At 37.8% G+C, this 13,808-nt stretch overlaps 1 protein-coding gene across 2 annotated transcripts in view; it reads left to right on the forward strand.

Moving 5' to 3' along the window:
* The window catches only part of DPY19L1 (dpy-19 like C-mannosyltransferase 1), a 95,320-nt gene extending 81,939 nt beyond the window's left edge, over positions 1-13,381 (forward strand). Inside the window, exons 21-23 of one of the 2 annotated variants that reach the window (XM_065939102.1) lie at positions 355-480; positions 10,587-10,768; positions 12,113-13,381. In XM_065939102.1, coding sequence (XP_065795174.1) covers positions 355-480; positions 10,587-10,743 — 283 coding nt within the window. In that variant the 3' untranslated portion in view covers positions 10,744-10,768; positions 12,113-13,381. Of the gene's footprint in view, positions 1-354; positions 481-10,586 lie in introns of both variants that reach the window. The other variant, XM_065939101.1, reaches the window with a different exon arrangement.
* The last annotated feature ends 427 nt before the right edge of the window (positions 13,382-13,808 follow it).

The following is a 13,808-nucleotide window of genomic DNA, read 5'->3' on the forward strand; positions in this document are numbered from 1 at the left end:
GTTAACAACAAACCTTTAAAGTAGTCCTGTAGTTGTCTTTGTGTAGCTCGTACTCTTACTGTGATAGAGTGATGGAAAATTTAAAACAAGCAATCAAACAAACCAAAAGAGTAAGTTTGGAGATGAAGGGATTCATTAAACTGACCTTTTTCTCTCTGGACTCTTGTGCTACTTGTGCCTGTTTTGGTTGGCCTCCCCAAAGCACCTGAGCCAGGACCTCTTGTGAAGAATGTTCTCTTGACCTGATTTTTCTATAGAGTCTTTCTTCTAGTTCCGTTCACTACTTCTGTCCAAATAGGTTGATTGCATTCTTTTGATCTTGAAAATCTTCTGCCCAATTTTTTTCCTTTAAAGAGCCAGAACGAAAATAGTATATTCAATGTATAGTCGAAAAGCAGCTGAAGAAGTGAAGCGAGAATTGATAAAATTACAAGTGAATTACTACATTCTGGAAGAATCATGGTGTATAAGAAGATCCAAGTGAGTACTCAGCAACAGTACTTTATATTCATAAGACATTAAAGTTAATTCAGTCTCATGGCAAGTGCTTTACTAGTTATATGTGTGAAACATATATAATATTTAGCAAAGTATAAGTTTGAAAAACCTTTCTGATAATTATTTGGAGTTTTTTTTCTTTTCATATCATTGTAAATATCGATTTAATTTATAATGATTTGCATGTGCACATTACCTTTGCATGTGTACTTATTGATAATTTCCCAAATTGTTCATACTTGCCTTTGATGTTTTTTTGAAAAACTCTAATTTAAAGTTGGATGTATTTTCTTTCAAAAGACTTGTAGAGTTGAAATCAAGTAGTGGAGAATCTCACTGTAATGAAGTCCAGCAGCTTTGTCCATGCCGCATCTCTGCAACTTATATCCTGGGACAGAGGGGCCCCTCTCCCAGCTTCACCTGAGAGCAGGGATCCCCCAACGTCTGGGCCTAATGCCTGATGATCTGAGTTGGAGCTTTGTAATAATAGAAGTAAAGTACACAATAAGTGTAATGCACTTGAATCATTCTGAAACCCTCCTTTGTCCCACTTCTGTGGAACAATTATCTTCCATGAAACTGGTCCCTGGTGCCAAAAAGGTTGGGGAACTTCTGACTTAGAGTGAAGCTTCTATCTTACTGTTTGTATCTTATTTGAGTGGCAAAATGATTAACATTACAACAACCCCTATTCTCCCGGGTTTATATTTTAAATTTTTTCTATTTTCACAGAGAAGTTCACTAAGCAGGTTAGAGCAATAAGAATTGGTAAGATTTTAAAAGCAAATGTGAATTCTAAAGTAGACTATTTAGAAATGTTGCACTTGGGTGACTTAATAGCAAATGATAGCTTGCTATTAAAATACTGAAGCATCATCCCATAAGGAACATAGAAAGTAGTTTTTATCAGAAATCAAGGATATTTTATGGAACACTATTATTTTTTTTTAAATTTTCATTACTCTTCACGTAAACAGAAATCTTCAGGAGATTGCTGTATCTGTGGCTTAATCAATCTCATTCACCATGTGTTTCAGTGATACACGAAGGGTGTTAAGATAAAATGATTAGATATTGACTCAGGAGTAAAAATAGTTCTGAGGCAGTATCTATCAAGTGTTGCCCACAAGGAAACTCAAATAATTGTTTATTGTTGAATGATTTTCCAGTGAATATATCCCAAGTGACTGGAATTTAATCAAGATCTACAGAAAATGTTACTGAGTCATAATTGAGAAAATGCTCCATGTCTTTATGAACATAAGGATATGTATTAAACTTATATACATAACCTTTAACTTTGTTATATAAATTTAGGACAAAAAGTTGTAAGCATCTCTCATAACAGTTGGATGAAGACATTGTAATAAATGAATGTCGGCCTGACATTTACAGTCAGAAGGACTCCGCTTCTTGGCAGAGATTTCTCCCAGCATTGGGATCTTGACTGTCTCAGGGTTTACTTTCTGACTCTCAAGTTCAGTGATGCCAACCTGAAACACCTGCAAGTTACTGGAACATAAAAATTGCTTTGTGAGCTCTCTTCCCCACGCAAGTGATGAACCTTGATTCAAGAGTCTTCATTTTCCCCTAGATCCATGCATATTTGAATATGTGAAAATTGCAGAGGCTGGCATTCTTTATTCTAAGATGTTGATGGACCTGTAAGATGTAGTAGTCTCATGTTCTGATGGGCAGAGCACTGGTTTTTGTATACAAGAAAGGATCAAAAGACAAATTTAGGAAGTATGGCAATAAATCTCGCCCACTGCACAAAGTCAGCAGTGAATTAACTGACTTCTGATCATCTTCATTTGGAGCTCACCTCCAGGCACAAGGCTGAGAGTTGGGTGGGGTGGAGGTTTGTGCTGGGTTTCCCCAGTTGCACTGATTGCCCTAGTTTTGTTTGGGGCGGCAGGAGTGGAGAGAGAGGAGAAAGAGGAAGTGGCTTCCTCTCATCTGGTTTCCCCCTCAGTAATGACACTCTCCATCTTCTACAGGATTATAAGTATCAGGAAATCTTAGGCAGGTGCACTCTGCTCAAAGCTTGAAACAAAACACAGCTGTGCTCTCTGTTCTGACAGAGAAGCAAATGGAGGGCTCAGAAGAGGAAAGGGGAGAAGGACTAATACTCAGTACTCTTACTTTCACAGTAGGAAGAACTCAGTTTCTGGCCAGAGCTGTCAACCAGAATTGGAACCTTCCTTACTGCCTTGGCCCTGACTCTCCAATTCTATCATGCCAGCCTAAGGCAGTTGTATGTGATTGGAAAAGAAAAATATGCCCAAACAGGGGGAGCAAATAGGGAAATAGTATAGGAGGAGAAAAGGAAGAGGGACTAATATCCACCTGAAGCTTAAACTAATATCTGCCATGGTGGGCACTATATATATGTACTGTCATTTACAAAGTGGCTTAATTGTGTGCTTGATTATTCTTGAAATACTTGATACCCTGTGTTCAAATAACAAGTAAGAAAATATACTCAAATACAAGTTATAGATTCAGTTTTTAATTAGTTCCTTTTTTATTGTCCGTTCTCTGCTCTTTCTCATTAATTCCCATAATAGAGTTGACATAAAATTAAAATACATTAATTCAGAAGAAAATTTTTGAGATTTCACTAATGCTGTTTTAAAGACATAGCTGACTGGCCTCAGGAAACTTTAGAAAACCCAGACAAGGACTGAAGGATATTATACTTAGAACTCACAAAGGCGGCTCCTTGCCCTCTTCTTTTCCTGAAAGCAGTTGAACGCAGTAGCTGGTGCTTCATGTGTGTTCACTCTCTACTATCATTGGCCTGCAGTATAATAACAGTTTGGCCTTGGTATGTGTGAGAAAATTAAAAGATAGAAAACCCAAGCCCAGTCATTTTTTCATAGGTTAATAGAATCTCATATCAGCGAGGGTGTGAAGAAAAGTGTGCACTGAACACTCTTTTGTGGAAACACTCACTGGTAATACCTTTTTGGAAGATCTTGATAGAGGCATAGTGAAAGTTGAATAGCGTTTTGACATGGTGATAGCACTGCTTCTAGAAACAGAAGCTTAGCTTTTAGAAAGATAAAGGCACAAAATTATTTATATCAGCATTGTTTTATAATTACAAAAATGAGAAACAATTAAGATATCTATCCATGAAAGAGTGATTAAATAATACATAAAAGTACTACACCTATGAAAAAGAATAAAGTAGGTCTTTGTGAAATGAGACTGTGACCACTTTTAATTGCTAAATGAGGAGGCCCGGGTTTATCTCAGCTTTGTAAAAGCAACCCAGGAGCACCTGTGAATATTAATGTCTGTGCCTATGTTTTTGTGTGCTTGTATGTCTGAACGTGAATAAGAAAGGTCGAGCAGAATGCATGCTAGATTGTTTAAAGAAGCACCTCTGAGGAAGGGCATTGGAGGTGACAGTGGCTTCTACTTATTTATTTTGATAGGTTCATATTTTGACACCTTTTGAGTGAAGGTTCCCTTTAAATTAAGATGTTATTGAAAAAGAGAAAGCATGTGCATTCCTATCTAGTGCTTGCCTCATGGTAAAGAGTGGGGTCATGGGACTGCCACTGGGAATTAAAGGGACTTGTTGGAAATGGTATTTTCTCTTATAAAGAAAAGTGAAACAACTCTGATAAAACACAAGATATTGTCAAATCTCTATAATTTTTTCTTGGTTTTTCTGTTTTTTAACATTTTAAGAATGTAAAATTTGTGAAGTCCCTTTCACTTTTTTTGTTTTTGATTGATATTTGGAAGAGTCCAGGCCAGTTCTCTTGCAAGAATGTCCACATTTGAATTTGTCTAACTTATTCCACATTATTAGATTCAGTCTGGCAAAATTTGGCAAGAAGGTGTTCTAGTTTCATTCTTTTACAAGTGGTTGACCAGTTTTCTCAGCACCACGTGTTAAAGAGGTTGTCTTTTTTCCATTGTATATCCTTGCCTCCTTTGTCGAAGATAAGGTGTCCATAGGTTCGTGGATTTATCTCTGGGCTTTCTATTCTGTTCCATTGATCTATACTTCTGTCTTTGTGCCAGTACCATACTCTCTTGATGACTGTGGCTTTGTAGTAGAGTCTGAAGTCAGGCAGGTTGATTCCTCCAGTTCCATTCTTCTTTCTCAAGATTGCTTTGGCTATTCGAGGTTTTTTGTATTTCCATACAAAATGTGAAATTATTTGTTCTAGTTCTGTGAAAAATACCATTGGTAGCTTAATAGGGATTGCATTGAATCTATAGATTGCTTTGGGTAGTATAGCCATTTTGACAATATTGATTCTTCCAATCCATGAACACGGTATGTTTCTCCATCTGTTTGTGTCCTCTTTGATTTCTTTCATCAGTGTTTTATAGTTTTCTATGTATAGGTCTTTTGTTTCTTTAGGTAGATATACTCCTAAATATTTTATTCTTTTTGTTGAAATGGTGAATGGTATTGTTTCCTTAATTTCTCTTTCTGTTTTGTCATTGTTAGTGTATAGGAATGCAAGGGATTTCTGTGTGTTTTTTTTATTTCCTGTAACTTTACTATATTCATTGATTAGCTCTAGTAATTTTCTGGTAGAGTCTTTAGGGTTTTCTATGTAGAGGATCATGTCATCTGCAAACAGCAAGAATTTCACTTCTTCTTTTCCTATCTGGATTCCTTTTACTTCTTTTTCTGCTCCTAACACCATACACAAAAATAAACTCAAAATGGATTAAAGATCTAAATGTAAGAACAGAAACTATAAAACTCCTAGAGGAGAACATAGGCAAAACACTCTCTGACATAAATCACAGCAGGATCCTCTATGATCCATCTCCCAGAATATTGGAAATAAAAGCAAAAATAAACAAATGGGACCTAATGAAACTTAAAAGCTTTTGCACAACAAAGGAAACTATAAGTAAGGTGAAAAGACAGCCCTCAGATTGGGAGAAAATAGTAGCAAATGAAGCAACAGACAAAGGATTAATCTCAAAAATATACAAGCAACTCCTGCAGCTCAATTCCAGAAAAATAAATGACCCAATCAAAAAATAGGCCAAAGAACTAAACAGACATTTCTCCAAAGAAGACATACGGATGGCTAACAAACACATGAAAAGATGCTCAACATCACTCATCATCAGAGAATGCAAATCAAAACCACAGTGAGGTACCATTACACGCCAGGCAGGATGGCTGCTATCCAAAAGTCTACAAGCAATAAATGCTGGAGAGGGTGTGGAGAAAAGGGAACCCTCTTACACTGCTGGTGGGAATGCCAGCTAGTACAGCCGCTATAGAGAACAGTGTGGCGATTTCTTTAAAAACTGGAAATAGAACTGCCATATGACCCAGCAATCCCACTTCTGGGCATACACACTGAGGAAACCAGATCTGAAAGAGACACGTGCACCCCAATGTTCATCACAGCACTGTTTATAGTAGCCAGGACATGGAAGCAACCTAGATGCCCATCAGCAGACGAATGGATAAGGAAGCTGTGGTACATATACACCATGGAATATTACTCAGCCATTTAAAAGAATTCATTTGAATCAGGTCTAATGAAATGGATGAAACTGGAACCCATTATACAGAGTGAAGTAAGCCAGAAAGATAAAGAACGTTACAGCATACTAACACATATATATGGAATTTAGGAAGATGGTAATGATAACCCTATATGCAAACAGAAAAAGAGAAACAGATGTACAGAACAGACTTTGGGACTCTGTGGGAGAAGGCAAGGGTGGGATGTTTTGAGAGAACAGCATCGAAACATGTATATTATCTATGGTGAAACAGATCACCAGCCCAGGTGGGATGCATGAGACAAGTGCTCGGGCCTGGTGCACTGGGAAGACCCAGAGGGATCGGGCAGAGAGGGAGGTGGGAGGGGAGATCGGAATGGGGAATACATGTAAATCCATGGCTGATTCATGTCAATGTATGACAAAACCCACTACAGTATTGTAAAATAATTAGCCTCCAACTAATAAACATAAATGAGAAAAAAAATTTGGCAAGAACACTGCATAGATGGTGTTGTGTACTTTCCATTATGTCACTTTGGGAGATACCTGTCACTTTGTTCTGTTATTGGTGATGGTAAGTTTGATAACTTGATTAAAGAATGTCCCCAACTCTCTCCATTTTAAGGAGACAAATGTCCTTTATAATCAAAGCCTTTCACCAGATAGTTCTTGCATTCGCTCATCTACTTCTTACACTTTCCTGAATCAGTTATTATTAATATGTTGGTGATTGTAAAACAGGTAACATAATAGATTTGAAAATAATATATCAGTTACTGTTTAGTGGAGGTAAGAATGGATTTGGTAAATAATAAAGTGTCACCTTGTGTTTCCATGTCAATTCAGTTCAGTTTAGTTGCTCAGTCATGTCTGACTCTTTGCAACGCCATGGACTGCAGCACGCCAGGCCTCCCTGTCCATCACCAACTCCTGGAGTCTACTCAAACTCATGTCCATTGAGTCAGTGATGCCATCCAACCATCTCATCCCCTTCTCCACCTGCCCTCAATCTTTCCCAGCATCAGGGTCTTTTCAAATGAGTCAGCTCTTCACATTAGGTGGCCAAAGTATTGGAGTTTCAGCTTCAACGTCAGTCCTCCCAATGAACACCCAGGACTGATCTTTAGGATGTACTGGTTGGATCTCCTTGCAGTCCAAGGGACTCTCAAGAGTCTTCTCCAACATCACAGTTCAAAAACATCAATTCTTCGGTGCTTAGCTTTCTTTATAGTCCAACTCTCACATCCATACATGACCACTGGAAAAACCATAGCCTTGACTAGATGGACCTTTGTTGGCAAAGTAATGTCTCTCCTTTTTAGTATCCTAAGTTGGTTATAACTTTCCTTCCAAGGAGTAAGCATCTTTTAATTTCATGGCTGCACTCACCGTCTGCAGTGATTTTGGAGCCCCCCAAAATAAAGTCAGCCACTGTTTCCACTCTTTCCCCATCTATTTGCCATGAAGTGATGGGACCAGATGCCATGATCTTAGTTTTCTGAATGTTGAGCTTTAAGCCAGCTTTTCCCCTCTCCTCTTTGACTTTCATCAAGAGGCTTTTTAGTTCCTCTTCCCTTTCTGCCATAAGGGTGGTGTCATTTGCATATCTGAAGTTACTAATATTTCTCCTGGCAATCTTGATTCCAGCTTGTGCTTCCTCCAGCCCAGTGTTTCTCATGATGTACTCTGCATATAGGTTAAATAATCAGGGTGACAATATGCAGCCTTGACATACTCCTTTTCCTATTTGGAACCAGTCTGTTGTTTCATGTCCAGTTCTAACTGTTGCTTCCTGGCCTGCATACAGATTTCTCAAGAGGCAGGTCAGGTGGCCTGGTATTCCCATCTCTTTCATGTCACATTTTGCTAATTCTCAAAATATTTCAGCTTTTTTCATTCTTATATTTATCATGGTGACCTGTGACTAGTGATCTTTGCTGTTACTATTGTAATTGTTTTGGGGCACCTTGTACTGTACCCATGTAAGATGGCAAACTTGATGGGTGAATGTTGTGTGTGTCCTGACTGTTCCACCAACCAGCTGTTCCCCTATCTCTCTCCTTCTCCTTGGGCCTCCCTGTTCTGTGAAACACAGGCCAATTAATAATTTTTCAGTGGCTTCTAAGTGTTCAAGTGAAAGGAAAGTTGCATGTCTCTCACTTTGAGACAAAAATTATAAATGACTAAATTTAGTAAGGAAGGCATATCCAAGGTCAAGATGGGTCAAAAGCTATGCCTCTTGTGCCAAACAGTTAGCCACATGGTGAATACAAAGGAAAAGTTTTTGAAAGAAAGTGCTATACCAGTTAGTACATGAATTATAAGAAAGTGAAACAGCCTTATTGCTAATATGGAGAAAGTTTTAGTGGTCTGGATGAAAGATCAAGCCAGCCACAACATCCCCTTAAGCCAACGACTAATTCAGAGCGAGGCCATAGCTCTCTTTAGTTCTGTAAAGGTTGAGAAGGTGAGGAAGCCACAGTGGTAAAGTTTGAAACCAGCAGAGGTTGGTTCATGAGGTTTAAGGGAAAAATCCATCTCCATAATATCAGAGTACAAGGTGAAGCAGCAAGTGCTGATGTAGAAGCTGGAGCAAATTATTCAGGTCTAGCTAAGATCATTATTGAAGCTGGCTACACTAAGCAACAGATTTTCAGTGATGAAACAGCCTTCTATTGGAAGAAGATGCCATCTAGGCTTCCATAACTAGAGAGGACAAGTCAGTACCTGGCTTCAGATCTTCGAAGAATGGGCTGTCTCCCTTTAGTTAGTTCAGTTCTCAGTTGTATCCAACTCTTTGCGACCCCATGGACTGTAGCACGCCATGCTTCCCTGTTGGTACCCAACTCCTGGAGCTTGATCTCTCTTATTAGAGGCTAAGGCCGCTGGTGACTTGAAGCTGAAGCCAGTGCTCCATTTATCATTCTGAAAACCCTAGGGCCCTACTGAACTATGATAAACCTACTTTGCCTGTGCTTCAAGCCTGGATGACAGCACAACTGTTTACAATATGGTTTCTGACTATGATAAGCTGTTACTAAGGGGAAAAAAATTCATTTCAAAATATGACTGCTCGTTGACAATGCACCTGATCACCCAAAAGCTTGAACGAATGTACAGTGAGATTAATGTTGTTTTCATGCTTTCTAACGCAGCATCCATTCTGCAGCCCCATAGTTCAACTAATTTCCATTTCAATGTCTTGTAATTTAAGAAATACACTTTGTAAGGCTATAGCTGCCATAGCCAGTATTCTTCTGTTGTATCTGGGCACAGTCAATTGAAAACTTTTTTGAGAAGGATTCCTGGGAAGAGGTCAAAGTCTCAGAGTTAGCAGGAGCTTGGGAGAAGCTGACTCCACCCCTCCTGGATGACTTTGAGGGGTTTAAGACTGCGGTGGAGTAAGGGACTGCAGATGTGGTGGAAGTAGCAAGACAATTAGCTTTAGAAGTAGAGCCTGAAGATGTAACTGAATTGCTACCATCTCATGATGAAACTAGCAGATGAGAAGTTACTTCTTATGGATGAGCACAGAAAGTAGTTTTTTGAGATAGACTCTGCTCCTGGTGAAGATGCTGTGAAGACTGTTAAAATAACAACAAAGGATTTAGAATATTACATAAATTTAGTTGATAAAGCAGCGGCAGGGTTTGAGAATATTGATTCCAATTTTGAAAGAAATTCTACTGTGGGTAAAATGCTAAAAACAGCATTGTGTGCTACAGAGAAATCGTTCATGAAAGAAAGAGTCCATTAAGGTGGCAAGCATCATTATATTGTCTTATTTTAAGAAATTTTCATAGCCACCCCAACTATCTGCAACCATCACCCTGATTGATCAGTAGCCATCAACATTGAGGCAAGACCCTCCATCAGCGAAAAGATTATGAAGCCTTTCACTGAAGACTCAGATGATGGTTAACATACTTTTTAGCATTAAAGAATTTTTAAATTAAGATATGTAATTCTATTACACACTTAATAGAATTCAGCATAAACAAAACGTTTGCATGCACTTGACAATACAACTAAAAAATTTGGGTACTCACTTTATTGTAATATTTGCTTTATTGTGGTGGTATGGAACTAAAGCAGGGATCTCTTGGAGGTATCCTGTATAATTTCCTGCATCAGTATATGCAGTATATAATCTGCATCAGTATTCCTCTTACTTTGTGTTGGGCATCATGCTGGTACAATCTTCCCCTTAGTCGCTTACGTCATGGGTATGTCCCATTTTACCAGTGCGGAGAGTGACATTGAGTGAACTACCCAACACCACATTTTTGGTAAGTAACTGAGGCAGAATTCAACTGAGATCTCTTACCCCACTGCCTTAATTCACGTATATTATATGCCTTTTTCTTTATTATCACCTTTGCTGTGTTCACTTTGTTCTAGAAAGGATTTATGGTAACTTAAATAAAAATAACTGTGATAGGGTTTTTTTTTTTTTAAAGAAAGCTAATTTAAGTGGAAAATGAAATGAGGGTAGGAACATAAAAAGTGTGTTCCTTTATCTTCCATTATGTAACATACAGTGATTTTTTTTTTAATCTACACTTTAATTTTTCTAGGCCTGGATGTAGTATGCCTGAAATCTGGGATGTGGAAGATCCTGCTAATGCTGGGAAACCTCCCTTATGTAACCTCTTAGTAAAGGAGTCCAAGCCTCACTTCACCACTGTATTCCAGAACAGTGTTTACAAAGTCTTAGAAGTTATAGAGGAGTGACTGCTGCCTACAGAGAATTCCACCAGTAATGGTTTCCATGTTTTGCTAATAACTCATGCCTTGTTTTTAATTCAGATTCCCAAAACTTTTATAGGTAACTGTTTTCAAATAGAAAACGTCTTATTTGGTCAGTCTGAATGTAAAAATACTTATACTTTTATCAGTTGGTTACTATTTCAATGCACCCCTTAAAATTTGCTATGCAAATGAGTATATGCTTGTACTTGACTTAAATATTTGTCCTAAAGTGAGCAAAGCTACCTGTATAAAAAAATATGATGGGTCATAACAAGGGTGATGTGAAAATATAGTCACTTCTCAACTGTGTAGGGGCTGATTTTACAGTTTGTGGACTATTAATGCCCCTTGCTTTGTTCTCTGCCTTTTGCTCTTGTCTTTCGAACATTTCAGTGATTATTGTAAGCCCCTCAGTCATGTCAGCCCATGTCATCAATTTCAGTAAGAATAGCTGGGGCAGATATGGATATTTGCTATGTAGACCTATAATTTATTTCCCTTCTTCACATTCTTTGTTCTCTGTTGCTCTTGTTAATAAAGCATTTCCTGCCCGTTATAAATCCAAGTTCTTGGACCTAGTCCTTAGGACCAGATTCCTATAACTGCCTACCATGTGGCGTTAGTGTATGTTGGCCTGTCTGTTTCTTTTCAATATTCTGTGTCAAATAAGTGCTATTTACTCATTTAATTGCTTATCAATTACTTATTCTTGGTTTAAAAAGTTTAATGACAATTGTGTATTTTTCTCATTTTTAGTAGTATTCGAATGTTTATATTTTAATAACTTTAAACCACTTAAAAATTTTCATGTATAATTGTTTTAAGAAAAGCTATTTTGAACAACCACAGATGCATCTAGCAACTAATGTATATGTGAGTAGATATAATTTATAGTGGAAGACTGTAGTATATGGTAATTTTTCTTTTATTATTAAGATACCATAAAATATGACTAGTTTTTTGGTCACACAGTAAATAAATAATGATAAATGAATGGAGTTTTTATATTTTGCTTTTAAAATTGCCTGTCTTTAATAAGACGAAGCCTTAAACCTTATGTTATAATTTTGGTTTCAAAAACCATCATTTCAGTATGAGGGACTAATATATTCAGTCTTCCTCTTTACTTTTTTGTTATCTGTTTATTTGTATCTTGAAACTTTTCCAACCTGCTTTAAATTCCTAGTATGAATTTTTGTTTCTTAGAAGTTAATTTGTGTGAAATGAGATTCTACAAAACAGTGAACCCTTATAGTTCTGAGAAATGGTTTTAAGATTTAGCGTTCTTAGCAAACCATGACTCTGGCAGATGACACGTTTAATTACACAGTGTTCTCTTTATTAACCGCAGGCAGATTAACTTCATTGTGGATTGTCCTTGAGACCTGAGTCCTCGGGGCTGGTTTCCGGTGCCTGCTCCGGGGAGCCACTGAAGAGCTCTTCTCTTTCTGCCTTCTCTCCAGAGCCCAAGGACAAGCCTGGTCTGGGGGAAGCACTAGCTTGCTTAGAACAGACAGCTGCCAAGACAGCCCAGGCGGAGGCACGTGCAGCCCCCAGCCTGCCCCAGAGCCCGTCTTTCCCAGGGAGCCTCCTGCTGGCCGAGATGGTCAGTGACTTCAGGTGCCTCCCTCTTTCTTGCTCACTGGGTGACTAATTTCTTGGTCTTGGTCTTTAGCCAGTTTTAGAAAACAAGGAAGCATCTGAGGAGTTTGGATTAGGAGTAGAATTTAAGCAATGATGCAGCAATGCAGAAAAAAGGGAAGTGGGCACTTGAGGCCTGAGAGGATGAAAGCCAGCATGGGTGGGAGAGGAGAAGTGTGTGCTCTGCTTTATTTCCCACTGTTTCTCACAGAAGTGTGTTTTGTACATCCAGCAGTTACTATTTTTTTTTAATTTTACTTTTAAAGTCATTCTCTATTTTCCCCCACCTTTAAATAATCCCCTTCCCAGTAAGTTTACATGTAATTATTTGAAATTCCACATAGGAAAAACATTAAAATAGTGTTATAACTGTCTTATATGCTGGGAAAAGATAAAAGTAGTCAAATTAGGGTTTTTTTAAAATTATTATTTTCAGAAGACTCCTTTCATAGCAGTATTTATTCATGTAGCTCCACCAGCAAGCTGTGATTATGTTTTAGGCCAGTCAGTTTAGAACAGACGCCCTGGGCTACGCTGCACACTCAGCCTTGGTCACATCTGTAGCAGCCGGTGCTGAAGGTTATAAATATCTTTTATGGCAACACAGAGTAGTAGTAGGTTCGATATACATGATAAACAGTATTAGAGCTCAGTATTTTTTGCATTTTTAGCATTTAAAAATATTTTTGCTTTAGTGTGAGGAAGGTTAGGATGGGCAGGGCAGTGATAAAAATAGCTATTGCTATGACATTAGGAAAGGAGAAAAAAAAGTTGGGACAGTATTCCTAAAAAAAGATAAGCCTCTTAAAAGTGCTTAGCTGAAACAGTGTAGTGTTACAATAGGACAATGATACTAAGGAGAAAATGAAAGAATGTATCAGGAGTAAATTGATAATGCATAACGGGAATTGTATTTTTATGAATTTTATGCCAGTTGTTTACATGTACTATGTATGTTAAATAAAAAAGATCATGAAAATACGGAGAGTGTTTTTTTTATTTTTTTAATTCTTATTTTCCTTTCTTTCTTAGCTGTACATATGTTTAGCCTCATTCTGTAGTCAGATAACCACGAACTGGTCTGTGGCAGATTGCAGTCCTGAATAAAGAGGAAGGATTAAAGGTCCATGGAGCTACTCAAACCTCTTTATCAGAGGTGGAATAGCTGTTAAGGTTCCGCACACTCTTCTCGTATTAATGGCATTATATACACTTACGTTACTTTATTGTTTATGTCAAGGGACACAATCATTTTTTAAAGTCATATTTTCAGGGTAATTCCAGAGTTGCTGAAAGCTTCTTTTCATACATTAAACCACAGTTTGGCCTCATGACATTTTCTAGATTATAACTCCTTGTATTAGTTTGATAAAAGCATCAACTTAGTTTTTTTTTTTTTTTTTTTT

The sequence above is a fragment of the Muntiacus reevesi genome, chromosome 6 (genome assembly GCF_963930625.1).
Source record: "Muntiacus reevesi chromosome 6, mMunRee1.1, whole genome shotgun sequence".
NCBI lineage: Eukaryota > Metazoa > Chordata > Mammalia > Artiodactyla > Cervidae > Muntiacus > Muntiacus reevesi.